The 21,226-nt window shown below is 33.0% G+C and overlaps 2 protein-coding genes across 2 annotated transcripts in view; both read right to left on the bottom strand.

Annotated features, from left to right (window-relative positions):
• Window positions 1–21,226, bottom strand: part of LOC133184144 (RUN and FYVE domain-containing protein 2-like) — a 172,156-nt gene that overhangs the window by 90,044 nt on the left and 60,886 nt on the right. The gene's annotated exons all lie outside the window — the stretch shown is intronic.
• LOC133184142 (uncharacterized) lies at window positions 9,172–15,187 on the bottom strand. The gene is made up of 6 exons (XM_061319022.1): window positions 15,172–15,187; window positions 14,973–15,047; window positions 14,742–14,801; window positions 14,571–14,639; window positions 14,387–14,452; window positions 9,172–11,509 (listed from the first exon to the last, which is right to left on the bottom strand). Exons 2-6 carry the CDS (start codon window positions 15,043–15,045, stop codon window positions 9,474–9,476), a joined length of 2,304 nt encoding a protein of 767 aa, XP_061175006.1. The 5' UTR covers window positions 15,046–15,047; window positions 15,172–15,187; the 3' UTR covers window positions 9,172–9,473.

Raw genomic sequence — 21,226 nt, 5'->3', positions numbered from 1 at the left:
ATCAATACAATCTAATCTTCTATCTACTTTTAACAGGTTTGCATGTACAATTTACCATGATCCCAGATGTTTTCCCCCTTCTACCTGTAGTTTGTACCAGCTATAATTTATACACAATATATGCTATTCCCCTATCTACCTTTGACAGTTACAAGATTAATCTAAATATGAGGATATTACCCTAGTTCCAGATGTTTCCCCCACCTACCTCTTAAACTAATTTTACAGGTACGATGACATTGAACCGGGACAGATTTTCCCAACTACCTGTAGTTTATACCAACTAAGAATCATACACAAAACGCACTATTCACTTCCATAAGTTATTAGGCACTTGATTAATTTAACATGTACATTTTGCGCTAATCTTTAACAGTTTTTCCTCACCTACATCTAGTTTGTACCAATTAAGATTCCCACATACGCAAACTATTCACCTGAATACATTCATCAGGCAACATATTAATTTTGCTTAAACATTTTACGCTGATTCTGAGTTGTTTTTCTTCAGCCACCTGTAGTTTGTACCGAAAAAGATTTCTATGCAATACACGGCAATCTCCTTTCTACATTCATCAGATACCAGAAAAAATACACTGATCCTTGATAATTTTCTCCACTAGTATGTACCGAGATTTCTAGGCAACGTACATACTTTTGACAGGATCCAAATCTATTTTGCATGTACGTTTTATATTGACTGAACGGTTTTCCAACCTACCTATAGTTTGTACCAAGTAAGATTCATACACAAAAAAGCTATTTAGCTACATGTAATTATAATCATCAGACACCAGATTAATTTTATATAACATTTTACTCTTTATGTTTTTCTTCATCTACCTAAGATTCCTACACGATACACGCTATTTACGTATCTACTTTAATCAGGTACCAGAGAAATTTTACATATATATTTTGATCTGAATCTGGACATAAAAGTAGGACTCAGATTAATTTTACGTTTACATTCTAGGCAGATCGTTTTTCTCATCTACCTGTAGTTTGTACCAAATAAGATTCACACATAAAAACCATTATTCACTTTCCTACATTTCCCTCACCTACCTAGTTGTACTAACATATTTCTACAAACCAGTGTATTTCCCTACCTCTTTTTGACAAGTACCATAAACCGAGGCAGGCTACAGACAGAAAAGTTGATGTTACTGGGATTTCAACAACCTCGTTAAAAGGCAGCATTTCGTAAATTCTAAGGTCGTTATAATGACCTTGTTAGCAAATATAACTTATCATTGGGTCGAATTTTGGGTGACTTCTTTCATAACAAATGTTAAGCCTTTATTTTTATACTGAATTTGACTACGGAATGTCCCGTCTACCTGATCAATACATAGGGTAAACAGCTTGTGTAATAGGTGAACAGGGGATGCTTACTCCTCATAGGAACCATATCCTATCTCTGGAATTTTCAGGAATCCGTGTTTTATTCCATCTTCACAGAATTGTAATGTTTATAGATTTTCTAAATCGATCACTGTTTTTTATCCTCACTTTCTTCATCTATCGATCTGAAAGTTTCAAGTCCCCTCAATTTTTTTTTTTTGGTTTGATTTTGTGGGGGGGGGGGGTAAAGGGGGTGCGGTGGGGGGTGTTTGTGTGTGTGTGTGTGTGTTTTGTTGCACACAAACAAGTATTCAAAAAGCTTAAACGCCCCCCTTCCCAGAATTTTTCATAGAAAATACTCCCCATTCGTAATATATTTAAATAACGATTCTTAAGTCATAAATTTGGATTTGATACACTGGTAATTGTAGTATCAGAGTTTTAAACCTCAAATAGTTGACATATTTTATCATCAGTTTAAAAAAAACGTTTTTAGGTTAGAGACTCTGAATTCGAAAACAAAGCCAATTTGTTAAATTTACATGTTATAAGTTTTCTATCTGGAGATTAAAGCTAGCTCTATATTAATGTATAAATAAAATCATATGCTATGCCTATGGAGGCTGTAACACTATACATGCTCGCTGAAATACTTGCACAAAGATAAAATTATTTACTTTAGTTGCTACATTGAGAGCTTGAACACGTTATGCATAGATGTCGCAATACATCACTTTCGTAGCTTCTATTCAAATGTACAAACCGAAGTTGCTTACATTCTCTCTCTCTCTCTCTCTCTCTCTCTATATATATATATAGGGGTAATGAATTTGATTTGAATGTTATTAGAATCTGGGTCGTAATTTAAATGTGAATTTTGAACAGGAATATGTAGATGAAGTGGCAAGAGACAGAAATAAAGAAGATAATATAAAAAAAATAATTTTAAAAAACCATTAAACGGGGGGTGGGGGTTGGGGGCATCGTTGAAGAAGGGACCTGTCCACAAGTGCCTGTGGTAAAATTGATTTGGTATCTGATATGAATAGATAATAAAAATAACATGTATTGTGCAGGAATCTTAGTTGGTACAAACTACAGGAGTATTAAATGTACATGTAGAAATTAATCTGGTGTCTGAAATGTGAGTAGGTGAATAGCGTGTTTCGTGTGGGGACCTTATTTGGTACAGACTACAGGTAGGTAGGGAAAAACGTTCAGGGTCAGCATATAAAGTACATGCAAAATGAATATGGTTTCTGACAACAGCAGGTAGTGAAAAGTGTGTATTTTGTAGGAATCTTAGTTTGTAGAAACTACAGGTAGGTGGGGAAAAAGGGTCTGGCATCAGTGTATGATGTTCATTGAAATTTAATCTAATGTCGGATGAAGGTAAGTAAGTAAACAGTGTGTTTTGTGTAGGAAACTTAGTTGGTACAATATACAGATATGTTGCAAAATGTTTATTGTCATCAGTGTAAAATGTTTATGTAAAATCAATTTGGTACCTGATAAAAGTAGATAGGTGCACAGTGGATTAAGAAATGCATTTGGACTTATTTTGGTTAAATGATACAAATAAGAAATTAATAGAAATTATTTTTGTCATGGATTTTAGCTCCTCTGTTTCAGAGCAGTTTTGTGTCTGTCTTTATCTTTTTTCGGTGTATTTCCGGTTTAATCTTGTATGGTACGTTGTTATATTGTATAATAACCCAACCTTGAAAGAAGGCGAAATATACCAAGCACTTTTCTGTTGTAAGGGACCAGGAAATGAATATTTATCACTCATGCAAAACATGACGGGACAGGTACTTTTCTGGCTATTCAGTAGGGTGGGACAACCATTTTTTCCCAATAGTAATGTAGATGGAACATTCATATTTTTCATCAAAAATATGTATGAAACAAAACCTATCACAAAATAAAAAATAAATCATAATATATGTGCAAATACCTAACTATGGGACCTTATATTAATTTTTGAGTATAGTGTATTAATATGACTGTATTTTATGGACTCTTCGTAGTCATATATGAATAGGAATTTATAACTCTAGAATCAATGTACGAAACTCGGAAAATTTTCATGTGGACCAGCAGGGCTGATTACTCAAAAAATCTCTCAGCCCTGCTGAAAATTAACAAGCCCGCATTATAATATTCAATATTAAAGGTACACACACCCAAACTTGTATGTATTTTTTCACTTACGTTGGAATTTAATTAAACAGTAATACTAAGATTCAAATTTTATTCATTGTTCACTTTCATTATGACGTTGGGGGGAAAAATCAATTGATCATTAAATACACTTTCAGTTGCTAATCGGAAATACATGTCCTATGTTTTTTTTTTTTCTAGTTTACATTTATAATACATTGACAGATATGATAAATATATACATGTATGGTCATGATTATATTTAATAATATTAACGTTTATAGGTATAGTCACATGTATATTTAAGATGAAAGGAATCTACTTGATTTTAGTTGAAAAGAAAGAAGTGCAATTTTAAATTTCAGTACTTATCAAAAAAGAGCAATTTTTAACACTTAACATACAATTATTAAACTGGTAATTTTAAAAAGGTGAATGTGTTACATATTAAAGATAATATTTCTATTAAATTAATGATATAAAAAATTTAAAAGGGTGATAATATTGTGATATGTTTTAATTTTAGATAAAGTTATTCTTGATTTAATTAAAAGATAAGCCAGTTAAAACAATAAATGAATAAAAGCTCAGGATGTTACGCATGGATGAAAGTTCATTTTGTAAGCAATTTAACAGTATTGAATTATTTTGTACACTTTGTCTTCATAAACGACATAAGCATTATTCAAATATTAGTACCAATTTATTCTTTTAATTTCATGTGTGAATTCGTTTAAACAACGAAACAGAACTGATGTGTTTGATTTCTGTCTGATCCTGTAAGTTTTAAACTAAAAAAAAAACAATATACGAGTAGAAAGTTGAAAATATCGGGGCGAAAATATCGCTTCATGTATGAGAACAGAGAAAATTCGGGTTAAAAGACGATTTTTTTTTAATGGTGGCGTTCTTCATATATTTACAGATTTATTGATCAGTTTTGTTCATATCTTGTTGTGTGAGGGAATTATACTTTATATGTACGTTGGAATATTTAGTCATTACCTTTGCAAAAATGGAGGGAATAGGGTAAAATTAGCGGGCTGATGCGGAGTAAAAATTATACGTCCGCTCCCGATGTAGTACGTCTCGGGCGTACGTGCGGGTGGACGGTTATTTCGTACACTGCTCTTAAATAAACCCCCAAATCACAGGTTCCTCTTTTTTCAACAATTTAGACCTAATGCAAAAATCTCTTCTGTTCCGTTTAACGGTTCAAAATTGTCTGAAAATTATACATCATTTTTAATTTAGAAAGTACATGCTATTGTAAGAAAAACAATAGCAAATTTGCCATATTTCATTGAAAAAAAGTTATGGTCAATTAAGAAAACACACCAATATCGATTGACAGACTTTAGCATGATAATTAATGCTTTCTATAAAAATCAGTGTCTTTTTACAATATTAGAAACTGAATATTTCTTCAAAATTAGTAGTTTCTGTATAAAGAATTCTTCATTATTTCCAAACATAAATACATGTAATAAATCATATCAGATTTTCAAAGATTGTATCAAAGAACTCAGCAGTATCCCTCATCTTCCTGCAACCTTAAATATGGCTCATATTCTTCAGAAATCTCACGAACCTCAATTTTTTGGCAGCTTTATGTTATCGAAAATCACATCTAAATTTCCAAAAATTTAGTTCTAAAAAGGAAATACATCATGTACCAACCTTTCTTCTTTGGAATTGATTCTGTACCCTACAAGTGGTAGTCATCTACTCTGTCCTTTTATATGACTGATGCTTATTAACGTTATGTTATGTATGTATGGATACTTGCTTTCATTTTTTACACAGATGAGGCTTTTTTTCATTGTATAAGATACGAGACAAAACCTTTTTTTTATTTAATTATTTTTTAATTCATTATTATTATTTTTTTTTGCACTGGTACCACCCTTTTGACAATATTGCCTTTTCCCATAAACAGGATCATATATAAATGAAAAGATCATTCACAGAAGATGTTCGATGTTTCATTCCTATTAGATTTAGATAGATTACATGATCAGTACGTACTGGTCCCTGCTGACAAAGCAGGTAACAACATTGTCTTTGTTTGTAAGGCTCATTATATTAAATGTATTTTAGAGGAACTTGGATTTAAGTCTACAAGTGGTAATCCAACTTATACTCATAGTTTCCTTTCTACGGAAGAAATTCTTAAAATCATATGTCAGTTTTGAATAATTTTAATATTCCAAACAACCAAAATGAATTTGAATTACCATATCTATATTGGATTCCGAAACGTCATAAAAATCCTTACAAACAAAGATGCATAGTGGTTTCCAGTAAATGTTCAAACAAGCCTCTTTCTTTACACCTCACTAAGATATTAACAGTAGTGAAGGAGAAACTTCAAGAGTACTGTGCAACAATATATTCGAGAAGTGATGTAAATCAGATGTAGATACTTAAAAATTCCAAGGAACTTTTGTTTTTTATTTGTATGTATGTTGTTTAACGTCCCTCTCGAGAATTTTTCACTCATATGGAGACGCCACCACTTGCCGATGGAGAGCTGCAAATTTTGTCCTATACTCGGCACTTACGGCCATTGAGCAGTGAGGGATCTTTTTCGTGCCAGCACCTACTGCGACACGGGACCTCGGTTTATTCGGTCTCGTCCGAATGACCGGTCTCCACGTCCCACAGTGGGATTCGAACCCGCGACGTAAGGATCAACTCCTTACTTTGAGACTCTAGAGCAGACGCTCTAACCACTGCGCAACGCGGGCGACCCAAGGAACTTTTGGAAAATTTGAAATCACAAGATTTTACCAAAATCAACAGCTTAAAAACTAACGACTTTTCAACTTTATACACAACCATTCCCCACGATAAATTAAAGTCCAGGCTTTTTGATATTATTGACAGCTGCTTTTTCAATAGAAATGGAACTCGTAAATTTACTCACCTTGTCATTGGTCATTTGCAAAATTATTTTGTTAAAAAACAATCTGATTGTACACACAAGTACTCTGAAGTTTACATTAAAAAGATGCTTGAGTTTCTGATTGACAATATCTATGTGGTTTTTGGAGACCAGGTCTTCCAACAATCTATTGGAATTCCCATGGGTACCAATTGCGCCCCGTTATTAGTAGACCTTTTTTGTATTCATATGAATCAGAATTTGTCCAAAATCTTAAACGTGAAAAGAAGAAAACACCTCCTGTGGCGTTCAACTCGACATTTAGATATATCGACGACGTATTGTCAATTAACAATAGCTATTTCCATTCTTATGTCGATACGATATATCCAGGTGACCTTGAGATAAGATACCACAGAGTCTGACATATCTGTTTCATATTTGGATATTTTACTTGAAAAAGACGTTAATGGTAATCTAACAACCAAGCTTTATGATAAACGTGATGACTTTAACTTTTCAATCGTCAACTTCCCTTACTTATGCAGCAATACACCTTTATCACCTGCATACGGGGTATATATCTCTCAGTTGATTCGATACGCAAGAGCATGCTCTACGTATCTACAATTTCCAAAACGAGGTAAATTATTGACAAATAAGTTGATAAAACAAGAATATCAGCTGTCTCGTTTAAAGTCATCATTTCGTAAGTTCTATGGTCGATACAATGACCTAGTCAGCAAATATAATTTATCATTGAGTCAAATGCTGACTGAGGTTTTTCATACTAATTGTTAGGTCATTATTTGCACACTGAATTGTCGACGGATTTTTCCGTTATTTCCCGATCATGACAAGGAGCACACGGCGGGTGTGACCGGTCGGCAGGGTATGTTCACTCCTCCATGGCACCTGATCCCACCTTTGATGTTGGAGGTCCGTGTTTGCTCTGCTCCTATTTTGTATTGTTTAATGGACTTATGAGCTTGAATACTGTTCGTTATTTCCATATATTTCATTGGATGACCTGCTTTAAAAAAACAAGACTTTTTTTTAAATTTGCGTAATAGCAGAAACACTGAGAGTCGGTGGTTCCTCAGTCAAAAAGTAAATGAAAACGTGATTTTGTTTAGAAGCATTTAATTTCTAAAATGTGTAACTCCATCACTTCAGATAACTTTTATAGCTCACCTAAGCTGAAAGCTCAAGTGAGCTTTTTCTGATCACATTTTGTTCCGTCGCCCGTCTCTCCGTCTGTAAACTTTTCACTTTTTCGACTTCTTCTCCAGAACCACTGGGCCAATTTGAACCAAACTTGCCACAAAGCATCCTTGAGTAAAGGGAATTCAAGTTTGTTCAAATAAAATGCCACGCCCTCTTTCAAGGGAAGATAACTAAGAAATAGTGAATATTTAGTTGTATCTTTTAAAAATCTTCCTCTCAAGAACCACTGGGCCAAAAAGGTTGGAACTAATATTTTCGCAAATCATGGCCTCCAGGGTAAGGGTGGGGCCACAATGGATCAAAGTTTTACATAGGAATATTTAGAGAAAAAAAATCATCAAAAATCTTCTCAAGAACAGCAAAGCAATTATTAGTCATATTGATATGGAAACATCCTTAGATAGTGAAGATTCAAGGTTGTTGAAATCATGACCCCCGAGGGTAGGGTAGGGCAACGGAGGGAGCAAAGTTTTACAAAATGTTCTTCTCAAGAAACGCAAAGCCATGATCAGTCATATTGATATGGAAGCATCCTCAAATATTGAAGATAGGGGAAAATCTTCTTCAGAAGAAAAGCAAAGCCATGATTAATCATATTGATATGGAAATATTCTCAGGTAGTGTAGATTCAAGTTTGCTCAAATGATGACCCCTTTGGGTAGAATGGGAACAAAATACACTATTAGAGTTTAACATATGGATGTATAGGGGAAAAAAATCTCTAAAATACTTTTCTCAAGAACAGAGAAGCCATGTTTAGTCCGTCACATTGATACGGAAGTATCTTGAGGTAGAGTGTAGATTCAAGTTTGTTCAAATCATTACTCTGAGGGGTAGGGTGGGGCTACATCTATAAAAATCATGACACTGGGTGGTAGGGTGGAATCACAATAGGGATAAAAGCTTTACATAGGAATATATAATAGAAAAAATCTGCTGATGAAAAACAGCAGGGCTTATATTGACTCTGGTGAGCACTGTGGCCCATGGGCCTCTTGTTTTACTTATGGAAGTTTAAGTTAGGATCATGGGCATAGGACTTTTGCGAGTAGCACACTTTTACAGTTGACTGTTTACTTTGACATTTAAACCTGTATCATGTATGGAGGTACAGAATTGATAATAGATGGGAAAATATTTCTAGTGGTCATAGGTATGGTGTTAGGGGCACTAACATGTGAAGGCCGGAAGTTAAGGGTAGGGTGGTTGTCGTTTTCTTCAAGGGCAATTTATTTGTGCTTTTAAATAACCCGTTATTTTCGTTTAATTAAATATTGACCTAAATATTTATATCGTAGAAGAGCTTCCGTACATTGTCCTAGTGTAAAAGTAAGCCGTCAACTGTAAAAGTCAGCGCTCCTCGCAAAAGTCAACTAGAAGTTGAATTAAAACCAATAACTTGATTCCATTGTAAGAATATATATTGATCATTCTTTGTTTTCTTTGATAAATATTGCTTTTAAGAAGAATATTGAAATTTTTCCTGCATTGTCATTAATCATAACCTGCTAATATATTATCATTAAAAATAAAATACAAATACGGCATGAATATTGATCGTAATTTATTTCAATTTCCAATACAAAACATTTACCAAGAACAAGTGGCCAAATCAGCGACATCTTGAATGTAAAAAATGGATTTCTCAAGTCAAAATGTTGTGGATATCAATTAACCTGGGTTAACCCCGTGGTGAGGAATGACCTTTACGTGCACTGATGTCAATACTAATGTTCAAAATATACACACATAAAAAAATACAATAAAAAACACACTAGGCTACAAGTAAAACTACACAAGTATCTTTAAAAAAATCATTAAGCCATCTAAGGTTTTATAGGAGGATAAATCACAGATCTATACATTTGCACCCAGTGCTTCCACAGTAAGTTTTCTTCTCTGGTAGCATCTGTTTTATCGCCGCTTTGATATCTTCTTCTTCTGCTCCAATTTTAGAAGCTATGTTAGAAATACACGGACAAAATTTCCATGTAGTGCATGTTTCCATTATGGATTTCATATTTTCATGTAGCATTTTCAGTTCGGATGCCTTTTCTTTGATTTTCTTTAGGTCTTCATCCGATATGTCAGGGCAGTTAAGTCGAAAAAATGAAAGTGGAATGAAATCATAGTCAGTGATAGCTGTATATTTGCTTGAAATTTGACATAATACATCTTTTTCGGTTATTGAACTGGAAAAAGAACGAAGAGATTGTTCGCCTTGAAACTGGTATGCGTTTCGTATGGCTGACATCATTTCGCTTAAGCCAATCACAGATTCTCTTTCAAATTCAGTGTCTATGACGTCATTCATAATCCTCATATTTTGCTGTTTTATAGCTGCTTTGTCCATCATCGAATAAAATGTATCGTTAACTTCACAACGGGGTATAAATGGTGCTAAAGGATAGTAATCGTAGAATTTTCTATCTGCCCTTAGTATTGCAACCGTGCAGACAACATCCTTCTTTGTCAACTGGGCACCGTAATTGCGTACTTCTGAAGAGGCATCAAGTCGGTATAAGGAGTGAAGAAATTCAGTCATCTGCAAAATTCCTTTACTTCTGTTCGTATTTTCGGTAACATAATCGTACAGTATGGATCGTGCTCGTAAAGCTTCGCTGATAGCTGTCAAATTATTATTATTCCCATTTAAGAACTCGAGGACGGAACTTTGGAATCTAAGTATATTGTCCCTGTTTACTCCTTGATAATTCACAGAAAGTAAGCTTTTCGTTTCGTTTATTGCAAGGCGCGGCAAACCTACCACATCTACGAAATCATTATATCGGGACAAATTTTTCATGACAGATTCAAATGTTTCTGATGAATCTTTGAAAGTTTTAATTACTTTTTCCCACTCTCCCTTCAGATTGTTTATCACGTCCTGTAAATTATTTTTGTTTTCTTTTAAATCTGCAAGGTGGTCTTCAAAGTTCTTTTTGGCGTCTGCAACTTCTTTATCTTTCTTTTTCCAAGCATCTATGTTCAGTCCGATAGAAACAGCATCAGAAATGACACCAACCACTGATAAGCCGATGTTTAGCTTTGACATTTTAAATTGTTTTACCTTATCGAGTTTTGCTCTAAATTTTCCCTTGGCAATTTTTGCTTTCAGTTTCATGTTCTTCAATGAATTTTTAAATTTTTCCTTCATATTTCCTCCAATACCTTTCCATGCTTCCTTGGTAAAAGCCTTTTTCAGAGATTTCAATTTCTCTGCAGACATTGTTTTAGCGTTTTTTAATTTTTCTGCAAATGCTGTTTTCCCTTTTAGAACTGCATCCCGTGCATTTTTGGCCATCTGTTTTAATGCTTTTGGAACAGCTATCAATTTTTGTCTAGTAGCAGACTTTGAGGTTTGCTCAAATTCCCCTAGCATGGCTTGAACTTGACTTCCGGAGAACAGATCCTCTGTAACCTGCTGGTATGCTTTTTGAAATGACTTTGCAAATGAATTTATAGCAGACTCAACGAGTAACTGAGCGACTATCCCAATAATCTGCATTTGTTGTTGTTTTTGTAGCATAGTTTGGATGTCATTTAACGAGTATTCCAGACGTTGCATACTTAATGTTGATAGATATTTGGTGAAGTTCCCTTTTATTGCAATGTCTGTTAAATCGACTGATGTGGGGAAAAATGCTTCAAGTTTGGCATTAATGTCTTCTTGCCTTTCGCGGATGCTTGAAATCTTTTTTATTGTTTCATTAATATAATACTCAATAAAACCGTTATTGGTGTATGCGGAACGAAAGTCCACGAAGTTTTTATTATGTTTTATGAACATTTTTTTTAACTCCTCCTTTTCGTTATTGATTTCTTCCTCCAGTTTTTCCATAGCCTTTATGTTATCACACATTCTAGGGAAGAAGGCACATCCCTCTGAAATGATATATTTTGAGATACTGGAAATCTTTTCAACAAGAGGAAAACGAAAATATTCCTGCATATCCAGCATAAATATTTATAGACAATGATCAAAACTGAAACCAGAAAATGAAACAGCAATTGTAGAACATGAAGATGAAATTATTAACAATGCGGACAAAACCACCTCAACTACAAGACCAAACTCTGAATTGAATTAAGGTTATGACTGACTTCCTAGGCAGGAACTAATGCTGGATGGTATAAAAAGATTACATTTATATCTTCAAAAATACAAGCTGGTGAAACACATTTGAATCAACCATTACAATGGCCCTGACCTTTGTCATATCCTGACACATAACCCTAGAAACTAAAGGAAATTAGACAAATCTGTGAAGTATCAAGTCATTTTATTGTGTGGCTTCAGAAATAAAACAATTGGACAACAATTGTTCTGATGATTTCAAAAATCATTCTGTCATTCAGGCAAAGATGTGTAGGGTTTTTTTTTTAGAGGGGATGGCATACATGCACATAAGCTAGTCAACCGTGCACAATGCACAAACGAACTGATGGACAAATAAAAGGAATTATATTCTGTAAACCGACTTAATCGCTTGCGAGAAATATCAATTCGCTAATATTTCTCGCAGCGAACTATTTATTTCATTGTGTTTGTTTGTATGTTGTTAAACGTCCCTCTCGAGAATTTTTCACTCATATGGAGACGCCACCACTTGCCGGTGGAGAGCTGCAAATTTTGTCCTATACTCGGCACTTACGGCCATTGAGCAGTGAGGGATTTTTTCGTGCCAGCACCTACTGCGACACGGGACCTCGGTTTATACGGTCTCATCCGAAGGTCCGGTCTCCACGTCCCACAGTGGGATTCGAACCCGCGACTTAAGGATCAACTCCTAACTTCGCAACTCTAGAGCAGACGCTCTAACCACTGCGCCACGCGGGCGACTATTTCATCGTGTATTTATGTAGAGTATTTCCTCGGGGACCAAAATTAGTCGTTGTGGATAGATTTAAATTGAAAAATATCAAATAATAGTTGGTTTACAGAGAATACTTCATTGTTTCAGGCGGTGATTAATCAAATTCAACCTAATTTAACATGGCAACATAGTGTGTTACAATAAGTGCAAAACTTAATAAGATATTATTTAATGCAAAGTACATGAACATTTTATTTAAGTATTAGGACAAAGTTGGTCAAGGAAGTTCATTGAAATCAAATTGAAGAATATATTTCAAAGTATGGAGAAACCGCTTAATTCTGTATGCTTTATATGAGGGGTTGGACAGAGTGTTTCTTTCTTACCTTATCTTAAAATATGTAATTCCCTCCCCCCCCCCCATACCCCCCTTCATCTTTCTCCCACTTTCCAACCCCCTCTACCTTCTCCATTTCTAACACATCCAACTCCCCCATCCCTTGTTATCAAAAATATAAAAAAATCTTCATATAAACTTTGTCTCTACTTTGTCGCTCTGTTTCTGATCTTCAGAGATACATGTACCCAATGCATTTAATCATTTTCCGTACATTGGGCATTATATTTCTATACATGTATTTTGTTTCACAATTTTGTTGACTATCAAATATTGATATTTTAGAACAATAAAGTATTATAAAATAAAAAGAAATTTGTTTTGTTTTTAAATATCTTTTTTTTAAATGCTTTTGGTCCTCTTCTTTAAATTTGACGAATATCAATGTACCAAGAAAAGTTGAATGAAATAAGGCGAACACAAAATGAATAATAACAACATTAAAAGTCAAGTCTTATTACTAAATGAACTTTTCAAAATATTTTTTCTTGTTCCAGAGTTTGTATTTTTGTCTTGAGTCTTATTTTCAAATTTACTCTTCATTTCACAATTGAACTGTAAAAGAAATTTGGCAAGAAAAGTAGTAAAACTTTTTTAACGAGATTATTTTTCATAGGAGCTAAACATGATTTGAAAACGAGCAGTTATGTTTTGGTGAGGGTGAATTATTTTAAAGGTGATTTGAGTAAATTTGTCATTAGAAGGCTCAGATTCGTTAGCTACATCCCAATATGTTTAATTCACATCAACCCTTTTTCAAGGTCATATCTTTCTAATAGTATGAAATTTATTGATTACATAATTCAGTGAGTTGTGTTTTTTTTTTTTTTTTTTTTTTTTTTTTTTTTTTTTTTTTTAGTTTGTCGCGATCTGTGGATTTGAAGTTGGCAATGAATCATTGTGTGGTGTCATTGAGGAGGGCTTCAGAGAGATTGACGAAAAGGAGAACCGAGAATTTATTTGTAAAGTGTATAAATTTAATAAATTTGAACGCGTACCCTATATAATTTGTTGTCTTATATGATAAAATGATTTATGTTCGTTTGAGAACATAATAGCAATTCAAATTTTAGAAATGAAAAATGTCATCTTTTATTGGGAATACCTCATCAGAAATTTATGTCAGACTTTTCTCAAGGCAATTGAACCTTGATTTTTAGCTAAAGGCGTTTCTACAAATATGAAAGAAATCCGCATGGTAAAGTGAAGTCTGGAACCTTCTTAGATTATTTGACAATTTCTCAAAATTTACTCACTTTTTTTGCCTCAAAAATTAAAAAAAATTGTCAGTCAAACTTTTTTTTACTACATATGTTTCCATACTAATGGAAATATTTGAAGGAAATTTTACGAGGAATGTTGATAGGCATAGGTTTAGGGACGAAATGGTGGAATGGATGCATTAGGAATAGATGAACAAGGCAACTACCTGATTCCTCACTAATTTTATTCCAGATATTAAAAAAATGCTTCAAAATTTTTTAAACAAAACCATATTACTTAAAAATGTCAGCTGTGTCAACCAAAATCAGTAAACAGGGTACTTACTTGTAACAGCACCTGCAATATTTACTGCGAGACTTCCTAAGCGTATAGTCGTTGTAACCCCGAAAACTGTGAAAGAGAATTTAATATATTGAAATACCATTTTTGCATTGAAATTAATCTTTATTCAGAAAACATTTATGATGATACCATAAACCACAAAAAGCTAAATTAAAAATAAACTTACCAAATAATGACCCCAATCCTCTTTTTGATATGGCATGGGTATTGTTCTTTATTTTTGCTGTGTCCAAATCTAGAAACAAATCGATCATGATAAACAAAATCTGTTTGGTTTTGCGTGTGTGTGTATTATTCAAAGAACTGCATGGGAAAATATTTTAAATTATGATTATACCTTTCAACAGCGGTTTAAGTATTTCTGACTTCTCCAGCTTATCTTGAGCCTGTCTTTCACCTGAATGTAAAAAAAGATTTTTTTAAGCTTGGTGATGCAAGTTATTTAACTTGTTTTTGAATCTTTTTTTATCTTTATAAGGAAAAATATTTAATGAAATAACAATAGATCGTGTTTACTTTAAATTTGTAAACGTAGCAACATTGCTCTTTAAAATTTTTCCTTTAGTACCTTTGAACTTCCTACCGAGACTTAGCTGCAAGAAAGTAAGAACCAACAGCGCATACAGAGTCAACACTCTCATTTCTGAAATAAATACATAAATTAATTTGTTTATCTTTACAAAAATATTTTATAATCTTTAAAGTTTCAAATTGATACAAAAAGAATGGGTGTGTACTTTAACAATTATCAGCAATTCTCTACTTACTGAAAATATTGTGTCTGGATGTCTTTCCCTGGCATATAAATTATTGACAGCATTATCCTCTATATATATTCATGCCTCTATATGCATCATCAAGTGTTCTAAGAAAGAGTTGATAAGGCACTTCAAGGATAGCGTCATTGTTTGTTGGGAAAACCGAGTAAAGGCATGAACTTTCAGATCTTCTTTGTCACCTTCTCGACATATGAATCATTCAGTTAAAGAAAGGGTAAATATCAATTGATAGAAATATAAATATAAATGTAAACAAGATAAATGTATGTGTTGAATTTTTTTTTTTTTTTTTTTTTTTTTTTTTTTTTTTTTTTGAAATGAAGAGCGTCAGAAAACCTCTAAAATGTGTATAAACTTTACGTAATCGCTAACCCACGCTGTTCGGGTGGAGTACACATACTTGTAGATGTCATTTATGACTCAGTATAATTTATTATACCTCTACTGATTTTTCACTATAGAAGAGTAAACCGATATATGTTGCTGATTCCCTGAAAATCACCGTAAATGGACTGATTCCCTGCAAAAAGGTGCGTCAGTTTGATGAACTGATGAACTGATACACACCTATTCGGAACACCTAGCAATTTTTTTTATCGTATGAAAAGTATCGATATGTTCCAAATAAAATCAAGAATATTCATAATGCAGCTCAGTTAAAGTTATATACAAGTAAAATTGATGCAAAGCATCAAATCGGCCGCAATGCGTTCATATCTTACATACTCCCAGGTTGGGGAGTACTTTTGTAAACTCTCTTAATAATTATCTGATAAGAAATGAAAATGAAATTCAATTTTATAATAACAACAATTAAGACTTACTTTAAAGCAAGATTTTAAAATATTTTACTGATGATTTTATACATGTTATCATTAAAGAATTATTTCACTGAACTAACAAAGAAATAACGTCTCATTTCCCCATGTGCACTTTCTAACACAACCACAAATAGATCGGCCGCTGCTGCGGCTGATGATAAGGAGGCGGGGCCTAATTTATACGGGAAAGAGTATTGTGTTATTGTGACGTCAACAGTAAACTAATGTGCACTGAAATCTAGACGGATCACATAACTTTGTCACAGTGTAAATTATTTATCTAAAATAAAGTTGCTTGCAGATTCTGATACATGTATTTCATAAACAATTGATTATTGTATCATATAAACAATTGATTCAAGTGCAAAGACTTTATTTGTTTATTTATTTTATCTACATTCTGAGTAATCAATATTGCCATTGTGCACCTTATAATTGCACTGCGTATAAAATAGAATTGCAGTTATATCATTGAGGGAGTCAGCAAGAATCCAGTTCCCCTCGAGCAAGCCTATTTCCCTCGGCTGCGCCTCGGGTAATAGACTTGCTGTTGGGGAACTGGAATTTAGCTGACTCCCTCAATAATATACTTTAACTGTATATCAAAACAATAAACTGTACGTAATCGCTAACTCACGCTGTTCAAGTCGGGTACACATACTTGAAGATGTCATTTATGACTCAGTATAATTCAAAACAAACCTCGAATGACAAATTGATATTGCGTTCTGTCAAAAATTGTCAAAGAAATTACTTTTGCTTCGACTGAAAAAAAGTTGGGTTTTTTTTCAAATAAGATATACTTTTACCATTAAAAGGGAACATTTTAATGATACTTTTCTTATTTCAGAATACTTACATGTATAATACTTAAAATAGTAAATAGATGTGTGTAGAAAGAAAAGAAAATCTTTTCAGATATCGAATTCATTAATTAAAATCCTGCAGCTAATAACTACGAGATTGCAACGCATATTTATAATCTGGTTGGGATTATAATCTTGCTAAAATTTTGACACTTTTGCTCTTGTTTACTGATTTTTTTTTACTTAGATTGAGGCTTTTTTTTTGGGGGGGGGGGGGTGTTTTGTTTCGTTGTTTGTTTGTTTTCCATTATCTTTTCCATATGGTGATGCTTTTTTGACGATATTGTGACTCTTTTTCCTCTGATTTTGTATTAATAGATATAATGATTCGTATTAATAGATATAATGATTCTGAATATGAGATATAAATGAACTTGATTCAACACTGTTATACAAGTCTAAGAAGGAACATTTACTGGTATTTGTGATGTTTTAAGTTATTTTTACTAGTATCCCAAGATGAGTATGTAAGAACACCCATTGTTTAGTCATTATCATTTGTAACCAGGAAGTAGAACCTGACAAACTTTAAAGACAAAGGAATGGAACCCAGGCCTTGGTTTCACAAAACTGTCGTGAGATTTGTCCCGAGAAGATCTTAAATCATCTTAAGATCTGACTTATAACAATCATAAGATATAAGTCATCGTCGGTCGTTTTGCAAATATCATAGATGTTAGAAATCATAAGAAAACTTCATGCTTCAATATTACGGCGATTTGAAATGAAATCAAAATTGTTGTCATAGATGTTGATAAATTTAATTTCAAACACTGTGTGAGAAAAAAGTATTAAATAAAAGTTGCACAAATGTTTCTCAGTGAATAAAGGCAGATGACAAATGCAAATGTGATATTATTTTAGATGAGATCCTCTGCTACAGAAATAACTTTGGTAACCGACGAAGTAGAGAGAAAAAAATTAATCAGAATTGAACACTTTCAAATACTCCGAAGAAGGAAACATGTAGCGTTAGGCATACTATAAAACCTGGCCTGGCCCCTTCCGCCTGGCCTCTTAGTTGGCCTGACCTCTATTTTGGCCTCTAATTTGGCTCCAAACCAAATTTTGGCCTGACCTGAAAAGTTGGCCTGGCCTTAAATTTGGCCTCTGTAAAAATTTTTGGCCTCTGTTTTGGCCTCACCTTTTTCAGAATTTGATTGATTTGATTGATTTTTTATTGGTTTCAGTTTTTCTAAGTTAAAGCAGATAAATAATATATTTCTGTTGATTTGTAAATTTGCACATTATGGATCTTCTAAAAAACAAAGAGGAAAAAAAATAAAAAGGCTGTACCCAACGTTTTGGTCACCAAGTTTAACCCCTGTGTAAAAGGGTTAAGGAAACGACTCATGAAATGTTGGGATTACATAGAACATGACGAAATATGCAAAGACTTATTCACAACACATCCTGGGGTTGCATACAGTAAACACAAGAATAAAGGTGATCTGATCATTAGGTCCAGATTAAAATCAAATGAAGTTCAAAAAGATTGATTGATTTATGCATAAGGTGAACTCCTGACTAGGCGAGCATTATTACAAATATGAAATGACATGTGCTATTAATACCGCCGAAACACTCTTAATTAGTTTTGACATATAAGCAATTGACCAATGCTTCATTAAGATTGTCGGGTTCTAATAAGTTTAAGACGTGTCTGATTGTTAGGATGCCGTGGTGTTTTTTTTTTTTTTTTTTTTTTTTTTTTTTTTTTTTTTTTTTTTTGGTTTTGTTTTGTTTTTTTTTTTACACTGGATATATGAAGTACAGATATCTAAGAATTTTTAAATAGTAATACACTACCATAAACTAATGCAAATATCAAAAATGTTTATATCAATTTTACTCATTGATTATTCTTTTTAAGTTATGCATATTAATCTCAAAATAAGATGGAATTTAAAATTTTAAAATAAATAACATACTAGCAATCAGATAATTGATAACTTTCTGAATACTGTAATTGGATATTGGATTACAAAAAAAATGCAGCATGGTTCTTAACAGGGAGTCAAGGTTAATCAATGATACAATATGTATGTGCATTGTCACTTAAGCCACACATGTTTTGTAAATAATTTCTTGTCACAACTTTCTTTTCCCACAATTATCAAAACAAAAGGTGATTTTGATAACAGTTTAATAACATTGATGTTGTGAGCAATTGCATCCTATCAACATGATCAACCACACTATTAGAACCCTATAGCATTTGGTCAATTACTTGCATATCACAGTTTTGACAGTATTTCTATCATTTTAAGAAAAAAGTCCTGACCACATCATAAAAAAGGCATTTATTTTAATCTTAATAACAACAGTTTTAAAGTACAAACCAGTAACACTTAAAATAACAAATATAAATTCTTTTTAGTTCTTAGATTATTATTACCTATCTGCACTCATTTCTTTGTTGTCTTGATAATTTAAATGTATGCTTCTAAACTTTTTACTGTGTAGATATCATCAATTCTGCCTTGGAAATAAAATGAAGTCACATTTACTAAATCATTGGGTAATTTCGCATTGAAAGTAGAACTATATGCTCTGTGTTAGAGGCTTCAAAATTGAAACTGATCAAAGATAATCAATAGAATAAATCAGATTGGTGATAGTGCATGTTTATTTCAATGTGCACGTTTACAAATCAACAGAAATATATTATTTATCTGCTTTAACTTAGAAAAACTGAAACCAATAAAAAAAATCAATAAAATCAATCAAATTCTGAAAAAGAAATCATTTTTGGGTGAGGCAAAAATAAAGGCCAAAATTTTTACAGAGGCCAAAATAGAGGCCATGCCAACTTAGAGATCAAGCCAGGCCAAAGAGACCAGGCCATGTTTTACAGTATGCCGTAGCGTTAAAATTAATAACCGATCAGATCAAGTCGGCCACCCTAATACTAGGAGTAGTGAGTTTTCACACATACATGTATCCCTGCGGATGAGGGAGGAGGAGGTTCCCCAGGAGCTAAAACTATCTAAACTAAAAGACATCTTCATTTCTAGAAAAAAAAATATCATCAATACATGTAAAACGACTTTAAAATGCTTCTTCCTTGAGAGGCTTCTTAAGCATAGCGAGTTATGAGTTGTGTAAGATGTGTGTAAGATTAAATTCATTCTCTAGATCTTGGTCTTTGTATTGCCTTTAATAAATCTTGAATTTGGGTCATTGTCCATCGAACTACACGAATTGCATTTTTGCTCTTGGCTAAAATGGTTAAAGAAATAGTTTGGGTCGAATTAACAAACATTTTATCTCAATGGCTACTATGATTCTTTGAATGAAATTTATAAACAAATCATGTTTGAAATTGCAACATATTTGAAATGATGCTTTATGGACACATTTTAGCGCATGCTTTGTAACTTTATTTTTTGCTCAAACGAACAAACCGATTGTCGGATTAAAGAATTACTAAGTATATTATAAAATATATGCTTTTCTCCAAAAAGTACTGGTTAAGCGCGATCACCTTTAGGTATACGAATTTTCAACTTCGACGATTTGTTTTAAAAAAATATATGATAATGAAATTCAGAAATATTAATCATGAATGGCATTAAAGGTCAAATGATTTTTTGAACAATTTCCTTTTCATTCTGTGTATATCTGTTTATCCTCTTGCCTTTCTTCTCCTCCATAGACAATTTTTGGGACTGGTTGTACGTGTATTTTAAAAGAGATAGCCGTATCTGCAGTAACTTTCATTTTAACAAATTATCGTGAAAATACTACAATTCAGGTATATATTAAAAAGAAAAACATGACATTATTTGCACACTAATCTAAATATCTGATTCAGCAAATCTTTAACGAACTTCCATTGACGTCTGAAATAGGAAATCCTACTAGAGAAAAATGAAAGGGTTTTGTTTGTGGTTGTCTTACTAATCACCCGGAATCGTACGATCAAAGTATTTAAAATTTTCTGGGAAATCACGAAGTGGGAGGGGTTTGTTTATATGTAGCAATATCCATAAAGCCAAAAGTACATATACATTCGTGTATTTATAGAGACGAGCTAAACTTAAGTTAGTCATTGACTGCCAATTTTAAATACTGTAGAGACCATTGCCGGTAAGTATAATTGCCAAGTTGTCATGATTTTTCAGATCTCGAGGATGAATGCATATCAGTTATCACCCGGTCTGTGAATGCATAGAAAGTTAGAGATAAAAAAAATGTGCATTTTTTAAGTTTCCCTTTATATTTCTCTGTTTTTGTCTTAACTGTTTCTTTGGGCATTTTAATTTTTTTTCTTATATATTGTATTTCAATTTTGTGTTTAAAGTGGCATATAGGCCCGATGGGCCGGGTGTTGATTGATTTTTTAAATACAGT

This window comes from Saccostrea echinata, unplaced genomic scaffold (genome assembly GCF_033153115.1).
Source record: "Saccostrea echinata isolate AGI-Se365-2 ecotype Australia unplaced genomic scaffold, CSIRO_AGI_Sech_v1 ptg000010l, whole genome shotgun sequence".
NCBI classification, from domain to species: Eukaryota; Metazoa; Mollusca; class Bivalvia; order Ostreida; family Ostreidae; genus Saccostrea; species Saccostrea echinata.
The sequence above is the reverse complement of the archived record's forward strand: the minus strand, read 5'-3'. Positions and strand labels throughout refer to the sequence as shown.